This window comes from Scyliorhinus canicula, chromosome 5 (genome assembly GCF_902713615.1).
Source record: "Scyliorhinus canicula chromosome 5, sScyCan1.1, whole genome shotgun sequence".
NCBI classification, from domain to species: domain Eukaryota; kingdom Metazoa; phylum Chordata; class Chondrichthyes; order Carcharhiniformes; family Scyliorhinidae; genus Scyliorhinus; species Scyliorhinus canicula.
Window position 1 is genome coordinate 20966481 of NC_052150.1, and position 14712 is coordinate 20981192.

Genomic DNA, 14712 nt, shown 5'->3' on the forward strand with positions numbered 1-14712 from the left:
ATATACCTCTGAAAAAGCAATCTTTTGGCAAGAACTTAGTATTTATGAGAGGGGTAAGCGATATTTTTGTTAATGGTACCGATGATGGTGGGCTTACCTGGAGTGCTTGAGTAATCTGGGGCGGGATTCTCCCCTACCCGGCGGGGCGGGGGGTCCGGGCGTGATGGATTGGCATGAACCACTCCGGCGTCAAGCTGCCCCGAATGTGCGGAACTCTCCGCACCTGTAGGGGCCAAGCCCTAACATTGAGGGGCTAGGCCCAGACTGGAGTGGTTGACGCCCCGCCAAAGGGACCTTGCCGGCCGGCGGACGTCCACGCATGCGCTGGAGCATCAGCAGCTGTTGACGTCATCCCCGCGCATGCGCAGGGCAGGGGGCCACTTCCGCCTCCGCCATCGTGAAGACTATGGCGAAGACGGCAGGAAAAGAGTGCCCCCATGGCACAGGCCCGCCCGCCGATCGGTGGGCTCCGATCGTGGGCCAGGCCACCGTGGGGGCATCCCCCGGGGCCAGATCGCCCCCCCCCCCAGGACCCCGGAGCCTGCCCGCGCCGCCTGGTCCAGCCGTAAGGTAGGTGGTTTGATCCACGCCGGCGGGACCGGCATGACTGCGGCGGGGCTTCGGTCCATCGCGGGCCGGAGAATCGCCGGGGGGGGGGCGCCGACCGACGCGGCGCGATTCCCGCCCCCGCCGAATCTCTGGTGCCGGAGACTTCGGGACACGGCGGAGGTGGGATTGACGCCGGCCCCCAGCAATTCTCCGACCCGGCAGGGGGTCGGAGAATCCTACCCCGCCGTTTCGTCTGGGAGGCTATCTTCTCCAAACCAACTTTTTTCAACTACAATTAGCCAAGTGTATAAATTAGGGATTTGCTTCTGTGCTTAAACATTTCATAATTCATTAGTTCTTATGTTCTTATAGTTGAGGCTCCTTCATTACATGTTTTTAAGGTAAAGATAGATAGTTTTTTGATGAATAAAGGGATTAAGGGTTATGGTGTTCGGGCCGGAAAGTGGAGCTGAGTCCACAAAAGATCAGCCATGATCTAATTGAATGGCGGAGAAGGCTCGAGGGGCCAGATGGCCTACTCCTGCTCCTAGTTCTTATGTTCTTATAACCAGTGCGCTAGGGATACATTTTTGGTTAAAACAGCAGATGTAAAATCAGCAATAATAAAGGGCCAAGCACAAAATGGCAAATGTTTTTGCTCTTTAATGTTTAAGCTGTTTTGTTCGACATATAGATTTTGCTGAAAGAAACTAGTTTGGAGTCGTGCGATTCTAAATATACTATTGCAGTAATTTTTCATTCGGGGAATAAAAGTTGATGATGACTCCCAGTTCAATTATAATTGGAGCAAGAAAGGAATTTTGCAGTTGTAGCTGGTCCTGGATGGGTTGAACATCTGCGTTAAATATTTCTTTCACTGCTCCATTCACTTCTGAATGCAGCTGTCGCAGGAAAACAAATCTTCAGTTGCAATGATATAAAGCAAGGTCGTGTTACTGAGACCCACTCAGATAGATAGTTTCCCCTGGCACCATTGGAATGTGTGCCATACCTGAGGGCAAGGGAGACTACAGTGTCTTTCTAGTTCATCACTGAGCTGAATGGCTTTGCCAGCCCTTCGGGGTCAGAGTTGCAATTTTTAAAAACACTTTAATTGCAGAAGCTGAAGGAAACACTTGGATTTACATGGCATCTTTTATGACTTCCGGTCATCCCAAAGCACCTTACGACCGATGCCTCATAGAATTGTAGAATCATAGTGGGAGGGCCGAAGGGCCTGTTCCTGTGCTGTACTTTTCTTTGTTCTTTGTTCTACAGTTCAGAAGGAGGCCATTCGGCCCATCAGGTCTGCCAACAATTTGAGAGACCACCCTACACAGACCCAATCGCTGCCCTCCTAACCCCTGTAACCCCTCCTAACCTTTTAGCATGGCCAATCCACATCAGCTGCACATCTTTGGTCTGAAGTTCAGTCACTGTTGTATATTTTAGAGGGAAGTTAGGGGTCAACCACATTGCTCTGGCTCAGGAGTAACATGTAGTCCAGATCAGGTAAATTGGGCAGAATTCCTCCTCTGGAGGACATTAGTGAATGATTTGCGATAGTTTCATGGGCATCATGATTAGGATGAGCCAAATCTCCCATTCACTGCAGCAGCACCGTGAAAACATGGAGAATTCTGTCCATAGAGTTTTCCAGACCAAAAAGAGGTCTTTGGCCCATCTAGCTCCTGCTGGCCATCGGCCTATTCTAATACCATTTTCCAACTCTTGGTCCATAGCTTTGTATGCTATAGTGCTCCAAGTGCTGATCCAAATGCTTCCTAAATGATGTGATGGTTCCTGTCTCTACCTCCCTTTCAGGGAGTGAGTTCCAGGTTCTCATCACTCTTTGCGTAAAGAGCTTCTTAATCTCCTGCTCCTTACCTTAAACCTATGCCCTCTGGTTATTGACCCCTCTCCTAAGGAGAACATATTTTTCCTATCTACCCTATCTATGTCCCTCATCATTTTGTACAGGTCCCCCCTCAAGCTTGTCTGCTCTAACCCCAGCCGCTCTTCACAGCTGAAACACTCTAGCCCAGGAAACATCCTGGTGAATCTCCTCTGCACCCTTTCTAGTGCAACCACATCCTTTCTATAGTGTGGCGACCATAACTGCACACAGTAACCTAGCTGTGCCCTAGTGAGTGTTTTTGTACAGCTCCATTATAGCCTCTCTGCTCTTATATTCTATGTCTCATCTAATAAATGAAAATTTCCCATATGCCTTCTTCACTACCTTATCTACCTGTCCTGCTGCTTTCAAGCATCTTTGGACATGCAGCCCAGCTCCCCTCTGGTGGGTTGTACTTCCTAGTGTCCTACAGTCCATTATGTGCTCCCTTGCCTTGTCAGTCCTCCCAAAATTCATCATCTCACACTTTTCAGGGTTATATTCCATTTACCACTGTTCTGCCCATCTGACCAGTCCGTCTATATTGTCCTGTAATGTAAGGCTTTCCTCCTCACTATTTAGAACATCACCAGTGTTTGTGTCATCTGTGAACTTACTGATCATACCTCCTACACTCACGTTTAGATCATTAATGTACACTGCAATCAACAGGGAATTGGCACCAATTCCTGTGTTACACCACTGGGGCACAGCTTCCTGAGACAAAAACAACCTTTAACCAGCACCCGATGTCTTCTGCCACTAAGCGAATTTTGGATCTAATTTGCTAAATTGCCCTGGATCCCATGGGCTCTTACCTGCTTGATCAGTCTCCCATGTGGGACCTTGTTAAAAGTCATCACTCAAGACAAAATGGCTCATTTGATTGGCACCTTGAGTTGAGAGTAACTGCCCATGACATCAGTGCAGCATCTGACTGAGTGTGGCAGCAACAAGGCCTAGCAAGCTGAAGTCAGTGACAATTGGGGGAAACTCTCCACTGACTGGAGTCGTACCTAGTACAAGCGACAATGATTGTGATTGTTGGAGGTCAATCATTTCAATCCCAGGACATCACTGCAGGGTTTATAGAACATAGAACATAGAACAGTACAGCCCCTTCGGCCCTCGATGTTGTGCCGAGCAATGATCACCCTACTCAAACCCACATATCCACCCTATACCCGTAACCCAACAACCCCCCCGCCCCGCCTTAACCTTACCTTTTAGGACACTACGGGCAATTTAGCATGGCCAATCCACCTAACCCGCACATCTTTGGACTGTGGGAGGAAACCGGAGCACCCGGAGGAAACCCACGCACACACGGGGAGGACGTGCAGACTCCGCGCAGACAGTGACTCAGCCGGGAATCGAACCTGGGACCCTGGAGCTGTGAAGCATTTATGCTAACCACCATGCTACCGTGCTGCCAGGACAATTTGTCAGGACAATGTTTAGGTCTAACCATCTCCAGCTGTTTCATCAATAACCTTCCCTCCACCATAAGGTCAGTATTGGGGATGTTTGTTGATGATTGCATTGTGCATCATTCATGACTCCTCGGATACTGAAGCAGTCCATGCCTGCATGCAGCAAGACCTGAACAACAATGAGGTTTGGCCTGGTAGGCAACATCAGTACCACACAATTGCCAGGCAATGGCCATCTCCAACAAGTGATAATTTAGTTAAATCCCTTTGAGGTTCAGTAGCATTACTGTTTCTGAAATCTCCAACATCAGCATCCTGAAGGTTACCATTGACTAGAAACTGAACTGGACCAGCCAAATAAAAAACCTATGGCACAAGAGCTGGTCAGATGCTGGGAATTCTGCAGAGTAACTCACTTCCTGACTCTGCAAAGCCTGTCCACCATTTACAAAGCACAGGTCCTGAGTATGATGAAATGCTGTCCAGCTCCGGCTTCTCTGAAACAGTCAAATATCGCCATGAGAGGGTCCGAATCCATCTCCTCCTCCACTGTCCAGGCTAGGATCACAAACACTCCCGCTCAGAATCTTCCCAATTTTTTGCAACCCCAAAACATGTGCGCGTGATTTGCTGGCCCCTGCCCACACCTCTCACACTCATCTGCTACCCCCTGGAAGAATTCACTCATTCTTGCCCCAGTCAGATGTACCTGTGCACCACCTTAAACTGTATCAGGCTCATCCTTGCACAAGAGATCCCGTTTACCCTACGCAGTGCCTCACTCCATACTCCCCAATTGATCTCCCCTCCCAATGGATACTCTTTGCTCATCCTCAATATTCTTACATCCCTTTCAGGCGCCTCGCCCTGAGTTACATTTCTGCCCGGGTTGCCGAGTTCCCTTGTGTCTCCAGTATAAGATCACTGGAGGCAAGCAACATTCCAGAAATTGCAAGCTTTTTGTGTTTTTAAAATTCTGGATAGGTGCGCATTCCTCGACTTTCCAATCTGCTTCAGTTCAATTATTCCAGTTGGAGTGACATCTCCAACGATCAGGGGAATTTGACAGAACTGAGTGGCACAGAACAAGGTGGAACCCACTCGATGAACTGAAATCTGTTTCAATATGTGTGAGGCGTTTGGAAGGTCAGAGTGAAAGAGTTGGGGAGGGGTGAAATTCTGGGAAAGGGGCAGGTCTCGGAGACCTGAGAAGACACTTTCGTTCAAACCTCCCAACACCAGATCGCATTTTGTTTGAAAAAAAAGCCAGGCTCCACTCCAGGGACGCTGTGCTTTTCCGAGATTCGACCTGAGCATGGCTTAGCGAAGCCGCAATGAATTTCAACCGCAAATGATAAAGTGCCAACCGCGTTTTAGATCAAATCCCACCTTTAAAACGAGACACATCAGGTCAACTGTCCAACTCTGGGTGGATTGGGAAGAGCGCGGGTTTGGTCCACTCTCTATTGCCTTTCTGTGTCAGTAATATGCACCTTCCCTAGACTGATTAAACATTTCGATTTGACGAGAAACCCAAAATCTGGCTAAACAGAAATCCCCACCTTCTCTTCCACTGTCATTATTTATACCTGCAGACCATGCAGCCAAATTGCGGGTAAGTTTACAGAAACAAGTGGAGCTTAACTTTTTAAAGCAATAATGTTTATTTAAATTACCGCATTGAATAAACAGTCTGCCCTGTTTTCAGAAGGGCAGCGATACATATTTGCACATGTCAGATATTCCTCGAGATTCCGCCGCGTCACAGCCTAATTTATAACCATTCCAACCAGGCAGCTTGGGATGGTGTGTTCGACAAACTCACTGCGATCAAAAAGTGACCCGCAAGCGTGTTCGGTTCAGTCCCAAAATGACAATAGGATTTCCCCCCTCGGCCCTTGCTGATTTACCCGATCGCCAGTCCAAGTGCAGCCCAACCTTACTGTCCCTTTAGCCAATCGCCCACCGACTGCAACAACCCTCATTCGTTGCTTGAAATGCCGCTCCTGCTTTTATTTGTAATTCAATTAACATTTTTTCAGAGGGAGGGGAAATGTGAAATTGCTGTAATTTGAATGGAAAAGCGACGCCCTGCATAAATACTCTTATGCAGAATCGCAACACTTGCCATGGGAGTGCCCTAAAGGTGGTTCAACAACATAGATTGGTAACTGATTGGCCATAACTCAAGCGGTCCATAGAATCTCTACATGCAGAAGTAGGTCCTTCGGCCACTAGACACGAAGGGACAATTTAGCATGGCCAATCCACCTAACCTGCACATTTTCGGACACTAAGGGACAATTTAGCATGGCCAATCCACCTAACCTGCACATCTTCGCGCACTAAGGGACAATTTAGCATGGCCAGTCCATCTAGCCTGCAAATTTTTAGACACTATGGGAACATTTACCATGGCCAATCCACCTAACCGGCACATCTTCGAACACTAAGGGACAATTTAGCACGGCCAATCCACCTAACCTGCACATCTTCGAACACTGAGGGACAATTTAGCATGGCCAATCCACCTAATCTGCACATCTTCGGACACTAAGGGACAATTTAGCATGGCTTGCCTGCATCAATGGTATTGAGGTGGAGACGGTTGACAGCTTCAAATTCCTAGGTGTGCACATCACCAACAATATGTCCTGGTCCATCCACGTCGATGGTATGAACAAGAATGCACAACAGCACCTATACTTAGAAACATAGAAACATAGAACAGTACAGCACAGAACAGGCCCTTCGGCCCTCAATGTTGTGCCGAGCCATGATCACCCTACTCAAACCCACGTATCCACCCTATACCCATAACCCAACAACCCCCCCCCCCTTAACCTTACTTTTATTAGGACACTACGGGCAATTTAGCATGGCCAATCCACCTAACCCGCACATCTTTGGACTGTGGGAGGAAACCGGAGCACCCGGAGGAAACCCACGCACACAGGGGGAGGACGTGCAGACTCCACACAGACAGTGACCCAGCCGGGAATCGAACCTGGGACCCTGGAGCTGTGAAGCATTTATGCTAACCACCATGCTATCCTGCTGCCCCCTTTTCTTGAGGATACAAAGGAAATTCGGCATGTCCACATTGGCTCTTACCAATTTTTACAGATGCATCATTGAAAGCATCCTATCTGGCTGTATCACAACCTGGTATGGCAACTGCTCGGCCCAAGACCGTAAGAAACTACAGAGAATCATGAATACAGCCCAGTCCATCACGCGAACCCACCTCCCATCCATTGATTCTGTCTACACCTCCCACTGTCTTGGGAAAGTGGGCAGCATAATCAAAGATCCCTCCCACCCAGGGTTATTCTCTCTTCCAACTTCTTCCATCGGACAGGAGAAACAAAAGTCTGAGAACACACATGAACAGGTTCAAAAACAACTTCTTCCCACTGTTATTGGACTCCTGAATGACCGTCTAATGGACTGAACTGATCTCTTCACATGTCTTCTTTACTGAGTAGTACTGAACTCCATATGCCTCACCCGATGCCTGTATACATTGTGTATTTATGTGTGTCCTATGTTTTTTCATCAATGGAACGATCTGTCTGGACTGTATGAAGAACACTCCTTTTCACTGTGCCTCGGTAAATGTGACAATTAATCAAATCCAAATCCAATCCACCCCTACCCTGCACACCTTCAGCATTAAGGAACAATTTATCATGGCCAAACCACCTAACCTGCGTATCTTTATGATGTGGAGATGCTGGCATTGGATTGGGGTGAACATAGTAAGAAGTCGGACATCGTCAGGTTAAAGTCCAACATGTTTGTTTCAAATCACTAGCTTTCGGAGCACTGCTCCTTCCTCAGGTGAATCCTCATTCCTCATTCACCTGAGGAAAGAGCAGTTCTCTGAAAGCTAGTGATTTGAAACAAACCTGTTGGACTTTAACCTGGTGTTGTAAGACACTAAGTGACAATTTCAAATGGCCAAACGACCCAACCTGTATATCTTTAGACACTAAGGAACAATTTAACATGGCCCAAGCACCCAACCTGCACATCTTCAGGCACTAGGGGACAATTTAGCATGGCCAATCCACCTAACCTGCAATGGCAGTGCACAACTGCGCTGATCAGAATTACACCTGTCAGTTTGCCAGTAGTGAGGATCGTAGGAGTGCCGCATGCTATGTGGCAATAAATTGAACGTTATTGCACTTCCCTGTCATAACCATTTTGAAATGCTTCGTAATGTTCCATTGGATAATTTATGAATAAAGTAAATATTTTTCATAACAAATCATATTTGTACGTGTTTTCTTAAACCCGTGGCAGTTCGGTGAGAGGGTATATATAGCTCTTTGTTGCAAAGCTGGGTTTGTGTTTCTCAGTTTGTTAGTTGCCCGCAGATCAGAGTGAATTTCAAGTATAAAAGGAAACGCAATTAGCCAGAAATCCAGGTCTTTCCCAAGTGTTAAAAAATAAACACGTCAGTATGGATCCTCAAGACTAAAACAAATACACGGATTCGAGAAACAGTGAGTTTGATAGGTGTTCTTCTGAAAGGTGCTATCCGTTGTGTCAGTGTTTTGTGAGCAGCTTCGATGATGGGCACTCCAGGTCTTGGAAGGTGGCCCTGGAGTTGTGCAGAGGCCGCCAGTGTTTACAGGCAAGACCGCAGCAAAGCCCCAGGCAATCTGCAAGTTCACGCGTGATTGGTGCAAAGCAGACATACATACCATTGACGAAACTATGTGTATCACCTGCACCAGAGGCTTTGATGTTGCGATAGGATTCAACTTGTTTACATTTTGACTCGGAGTTGTGGAGCGTGAGCGGTTGAGAATACATTGTTTGATTTGGGAAGTTATGTGTTGGGCAGGGAAGGGGTGGTGTGTGTGTGTGTGTGGTGGTGGTGGGGGGGGGGGGGGGGGGGGGGGTAGAGAGTTGGCAGCGCGGCAGCCCAGTGGTTAGCAAAGTTGCTTCACAGCTCCTGGGTCCCTGTTTGGGTCACTGTGGTGAGTCTGCACGTTCTCCCCGTGTCTGCGTGGGTTTCTTCCCGCAGACCAAAGATGTGCAGGTTAGGTGATTGGCCATGCTAAATTGCCCTTAGTGTCCAAAACGGTTAGGTGGGGTTACTGGGTCACGGGTGGAGGTTTGGGTCGGTGCAGACTCGGTGGGCTGAATGGCCTCCTTATGTACTATAAAGTCTATGTCAAATAAAATATATGGAAATAATTTTTTAAAAAATGTTTCAGTATTGTGAACGAACATGAAGGCCTGCATTCCTTCAAATGTTGACAGAACATTGCCCCTTCCCCACCAACAACATCCAGCCAACCCCCTTGTCAGATCCCCTGCCTTTTAAATCCACCACCGTGCCGAGCCTTGGCCCATGATAAGATCTGATGTAACTGCATACCTGCTTAAAATATCTCCAGTATTCAGATTACGCTGCGTGGGCAATTTCTATTCCAAGGCACCTCCCAGCTCATTCATTTGTTTGTAGGCGCCCTTGAGGAAGTTTCAACTATCGATGCGCCCTCTTAGTTAAACTTAGTTGAACTAGGTGAAAACTATTGAGATGCGACGCAATGTTAGTAATGTTGCATTTATGCTGGGGGGTGGGGGGGGTAATTCAAACCTGAAGATTAATTTTCTTGGCAATTTTGTGAAAAGAAAACGTGGACATTAGTCGGCGTACCCTCCAGGAAAGTTCAGATTTGCTCTTGAGCAGGTTATTGATTGAAACAAGTGTTTAAAAACATAAAGCAGAGAAAGATAATAATATTATTAAAGGCGGGGAACGCTCCTTTCCAACTCCCCTCTAGTCGCTGGCTGCACCGTGTAAACAACCTGTCTCTGCCTTTCCCCAAGCCTTTGGCTCCGCCCCAGACTTTTCAAAGGCAAATGGTGTTTCATAATCTGATCTCTCACATTTCAACACGCACAGACGCGGGGTTTTTTTTTTTCTCCAATAATTTCTCACGCGAATCCCATTCATGCCATTGAACTTTTCATTCGATAAGATCGCCCTCTTTTCAAATGACAGAGATGAAACCAATCGATTGTTAAATCAGTGCATGCCACACGCTAATGAGGCTTGTTATCAAAGCTTTTATTCGAAAATATAAGGCTCATGCGTCATTTAATAAACAAAAAAAAAACACACACACACACAAAATAGTCACCTGCTTACATTGGCAGTGGTCCCGTCTTTAAGTAACAGTACTAAGATCTATCAAAACTCTTCCACTCAATTGGAGCGTTGTCATCAACTAAACTGTTTTAAAACCACGAAATGATAGCTCTCTAAGCCCGTCAGGTTACCTCTTGTTTGAAAAACAACAGTATAAATATTTGTGTTTTTTTTAAAATCACGGTAACTGCTAATTTGGCACACAAAAGCCATGCCATCGTTTTGTTTTCGACAGAAATGATCTGATCCCCAGTATATCGCACATTTTCTTTGTTTTTAAAAAAAATCTATCTGTTCAGAAATGATTGATAACTTACTCGAATCCCTGTAATATAACGATGCTTTCGGTAAGGACCAGAACAACTGGTTTTGTCGATATACAGAAGAAAGAAAACAGACAAAAATCTGGGACAAATAACATTGTGTCTGTCCCGCTTCGGAGCGGTTTCCCGGCGGAGGGAGGGGGAGGAGGGGGGAGGCAGAGAACAGATTACACTCTATATAAGGTTCTAAAAGTGCGAAATGAGGGGCTCCATTTCTCTTCCCCTTGGAGTTTATTTATTTTATTTTTTTTAAAAAAAAGGTTCGTCTTCTAAACGATGAGCGATTCGATCTTGTAGGGGTGGTAAGGGTGGGCATGCATTGCCGTTGACAGTCCGAGGCAAGGGGGCATCTCGGTGCCCTGGTAGCCCTTGGATGAGAAGTGGGTGCCCCGCGGCTGCAGCAAGTCGGTGGCGGGGAAGCGGTAAGGCTGCAGCATTGAGTTGGCGCCGGGGCTGATGGAGAACAAGGGTGTCACCGGGGCAGAGTAGGGCATGAGCGGGTAGGGCAGGAGGGGTCTGCTGGACCAGTACAGCCTGCCCACGTTGCAGGCCACCCTGTCTTCTGTCATCTTGTCCTCTCGCCTCTGGAAGGGCGTGCTCAGGATGCTGTCAATGGCGAAAGAGCTGGAGAACTTGGCGCCCGCTCCCTCATCCTTGCCGGGCACCGAGATGATGCCCGGCATGACCTCCATGCGTTTGTCTCCCGGGCCGGCTTCCTTCAGCAGCTTGCGGCCAATTCGCTTCCTCCTGCGGCGGAACACCCCGTCCGCGAAGGTGTACTCGCTGTTGGGGTTCAGCATCCAGTAGTTATCCTTCCCCCAGGGTCTGGAAGGGTCGCGGAGCACTTTGACGAAGCAGTCATTGAGGGACAGGTTGTGGCGGACTGAGTTCCTCCAACCGGTGTAAGTGCCCCGAAAGAAGGGGAATTTCTTCATCAGGTAGTCATTGATCTCAGCCAAGGTGAGGCGGCCGGAGGCAGAGTCCCTGATGGCCATGGCGATCAGGGCGATGTAGGAGTAAGGGGGCTTGGGGCGCCTGGTGTACGTTTTGGCTTTCCCCTCGGAGCTCGGGCTGGTGGGCACCGGGCTATTGGCCACACAGTCTCCATCCGACCCCAGCTCCTCTTCCACGGACAGGGGCGAGGGGACACTGCCCTCCGAGTCACTGCAAACCTCGGCTGGTTTATCCCCGAACCTACTGCCAGCGAACACCTCCAAGTTCATGCTGCCTTGTGCTGCTTGTCTGCCGCTTCAACAGACACTTCCGCAAGGTGTAAAACAAAAAAACCTCCAGGAGTAATCCCAGGTATCAATGACTTGGCAAAGGCTGAGGAGTCCCGCTGACCATGGAAGCAAATGATCGAATTGAAAACTGTCCCCTTTTCCCTCTCAGACAGTAGCCGGGAGCACCTTGAGCGAGGCGACCCTGTTGTCCTCGTTGAGCGATTGGAAAGCGGAGATTGGCTTCACATTGAGGTTGGTTATTTTTGTTGTAGAAGTTTCGAGCGCGCCCAGGTAATTCGCTTGTGTGAGGGACAAACCCCTTTCCCGGAGTCTCCAGAGACTGGCTCAGACCTGTGTAATATCACTGCTCGATCCAGCCATGGCCACACCTCACAGAGGGAGGGAGGGAGGGGAGAAGAAATATCACAGGGCCATCAGCAGCAAATCACCCTCCACACACTCCCCTCCTCCCCCCCACCCGTCACCTAAACCTTGATCGACATTCCCCCAAAACATTCGCAAATCAGGTACATTCCAAAAAACGGAGGCACTTTAAATCAATGATCTTGTTGAGATTTAATGTTACTGCACCTATCTCTCTCCTACTCCTCCCCCCTTTTTACACCTGTTGGATGGACTCTCCCAGGGTTGCTATATGATTTGAATACGCTGCAATTGTTTCCTGAACAGTTACAGTAAATAAAGCAGGAGGCGTGGAGAAAGGGCGCGGAAAGAAGGTACTGAAAACTCTCCAGCCAACCCCGAGTGAGGCAATGAACACAACAAGAGGAATCAACTCGATTTATCGATTTACTAAATTGGAACCTCCCCCCCCCCCCCCGGTTATTGAATGAAGTTTATTCTTCACTCCTCTCTCACCCCCTAATTAATTGTATATATTTTTTTCTTTGGAGTTGCTAAGCAATCCTCCTCGCCGCGGGAAACAATGAAACACCGAAACAAGTTGTCTGTCTGTGCGCTCATTCATTGTTTTGATCTTTGTTATTTCTGTCTGTGTAAACTTTCTGAGCAGGGAACGCTGCTGGCCTTTGCTCAGGTGCAATATGGGGCGTTGCACTGTGTAAAGAAGAAAATTGGATTATATGGGGACCCCCCCCCCCCCCCCCCAGTGCTCTCTATAAATTCAGGTTAAACTGTGAACACACGTGTTTGGTTTTGCAAATGTCAAACCAAATTAATAAATTATGTTTTGGTTCATTCCCTTCATTTTCTCCCAGCCCAGTTCCAGAAATGAGGCTGCGCCCCAATTAGTTTGCCAACATTTTACTTCTCTTTTTGCAATTCGGTTCAAATGAAACCCCCGAACGAAAAATGTGTACCGATTTACTCTCGTTAACGACGCCGGGCTATTGCATTCCTCAGCAAACCCCTGTCATGTTCCAAATAATAATGAGTCGTTGAACAGGTTTCTCCCCCCCCCCCCCCCAGCACATTTTTCTTGTCGATATCAGTGTACGATGTAGCCCACGTTACGTCAAAGGCACACAGGGAGAGACTGTTTATTCCCTCTAAGTGGTGCACTCTGTGGGGACGCAGTATGACACACACTGTTGTCTCCGTGGATAATGAACGCGTAATCTCCCCTGGATTAAGTTGGTGGTTCCCCGGTGTATTGCTCTCGGGAGGGATCGAGTCTGCTCGGGGATGCATGCATGATCCCCGGCAGTTTCCATGCGGACGTGCGGAGGCGGCCGACACAGCAGCGGGGCCCAGCAATTCAAAACATTGAGAACAACAGCGGACCGATAGATTCTGAAAAAGATACTCAATTTGAAATAAAACGCAAGGGGACGTGCACACAAGCAGCACGGCTCAATGCGTGCACGTGAACGGCGACTGCTTATCTCAACATCTGCAGCTGATAACAATATCTATTTATGTGGCACAGAAGCGATCCTAATTGTTTTAACCAGCGTTCGCATCTTTTTACTGTGCATGTTCTCAATGCATGCCACTTTTCAGAACAGTTACATGTGCATCATCGAAAAGGTCAAACTGAGATCTCGATTCGTTCAGTTTGCCCTGGTTGTTTTGCAATAAAATCTCTCCTTTAACTCTGCCCCTGAGTAACTTTGAGGTGTTGCCCTGCTATATTTCAGTTTATAAACCGATCGAGCTGAAATTAATGTTCCTTCAAAGAACCCCCCCTTTCGCTTTTATTTTGCTTCAGTTTACAATAATAATCTTTAGTGTCACAAGTAGGCTTACATTAACACTGCAATGAAGTTACTGTGAAAAGCCCCTAGTCGTCACATTCCAGCGCCTGTTCGGGTACCCAGAGGGAAAATTCAGAATGCCCAAATTACCTAACAGCACATCTTTCGGGGCTTGTGGGAGGAAACCGGAGCACCCGGAAGAAACCCAGGCAGGCAGGAGGAGAACGTGCAGACTCCGCACAGACAGTGACCCAAGCCGGGAATCGAACCTGGGACCCTGGTTCTGTGAAGCCATAGTGCTAACCACTGTGCTACCATGCTGCACAACGACCCTCCCAATCCACTCGATGTGGCTCTGTCCCATCTTCCCATCTAGCTTGGAACACACCAATAATTATCCTTGAAACTCCCAGATTTATTTTTTAAACTGGGTTTATAATGAATGCCATGCACACGCATTGTCCTTGAATGTTTACTAAAGAAAAAAATCCGTCAGAAATGTGAGCAATGTAACGGTGTCAAAACGAAATGGGTGGGGAATATAGAGTTGAAGAAAAAGATGGTTATAAAGAGCACTGAAGTGAAATGATAAAATGTCTGCAATAAGTGGTGAGTGGAGTGCAGCTGCTTCTGAAACGTTACTTCAAATGTCGCAATTATACCTGGTTCCAGTGGGAGAGTAACACCTTCCTTCGAGTAGAATTTGCAAGCAAGCATGCTGTTCCTCAAGGGAGAAGGGGTACTACACACCTTCCCAATGTCTTTCATTGAGCTGAAGTCAAGAGCAAGCGTTCCTGCGAATTCTCCACTGACAAGAAATGTGTTAAAAATAGACAAACACATTTCCTAAACTTTAAAGTGCATGGTTGAACTCTTTACTGCCAAGTTAACTCAATCAGTAGCAACATAACCACAGCATCAGGAGCTTCCGAACA

At 47.6% G+C, this 14712-nt stretch overlaps 1 protein-coding gene across 1 annotated transcript; it reads right to left on the reverse strand.

Annotated features, from left to right (window-relative positions):
• Nucleotides 1-9952: 9952 nt before the first annotated feature.
• LOC119965846 (forkhead box protein Q1-like) lies at nucleotides 9953-12011 on the reverse strand. Its single transcript, XM_038796744.1, has one exon. The coding sequence runs from the start codon at nucleotides 11598-11600 to the stop codon at nucleotides 10647-10649; it is 954 nt and encodes a 317-aa protein (XP_038652672.1). The 5' UTR covers nucleotides 11601-12011; the 3' UTR covers nucleotides 9953-10646.
• Nucleotides 12012-14712: the final 2701 nt, after the last annotated feature.

What these genes read in the sequence shown, in the direction of transcription:
- LOC119965846 (XM_038796744.1), bottom strand. Translation starts at nt 11,600, where the DNA reads ATGAACTTGGAGGTGTTCGCTGGCAGTAGGTTCGGGGATAAACCAGCC.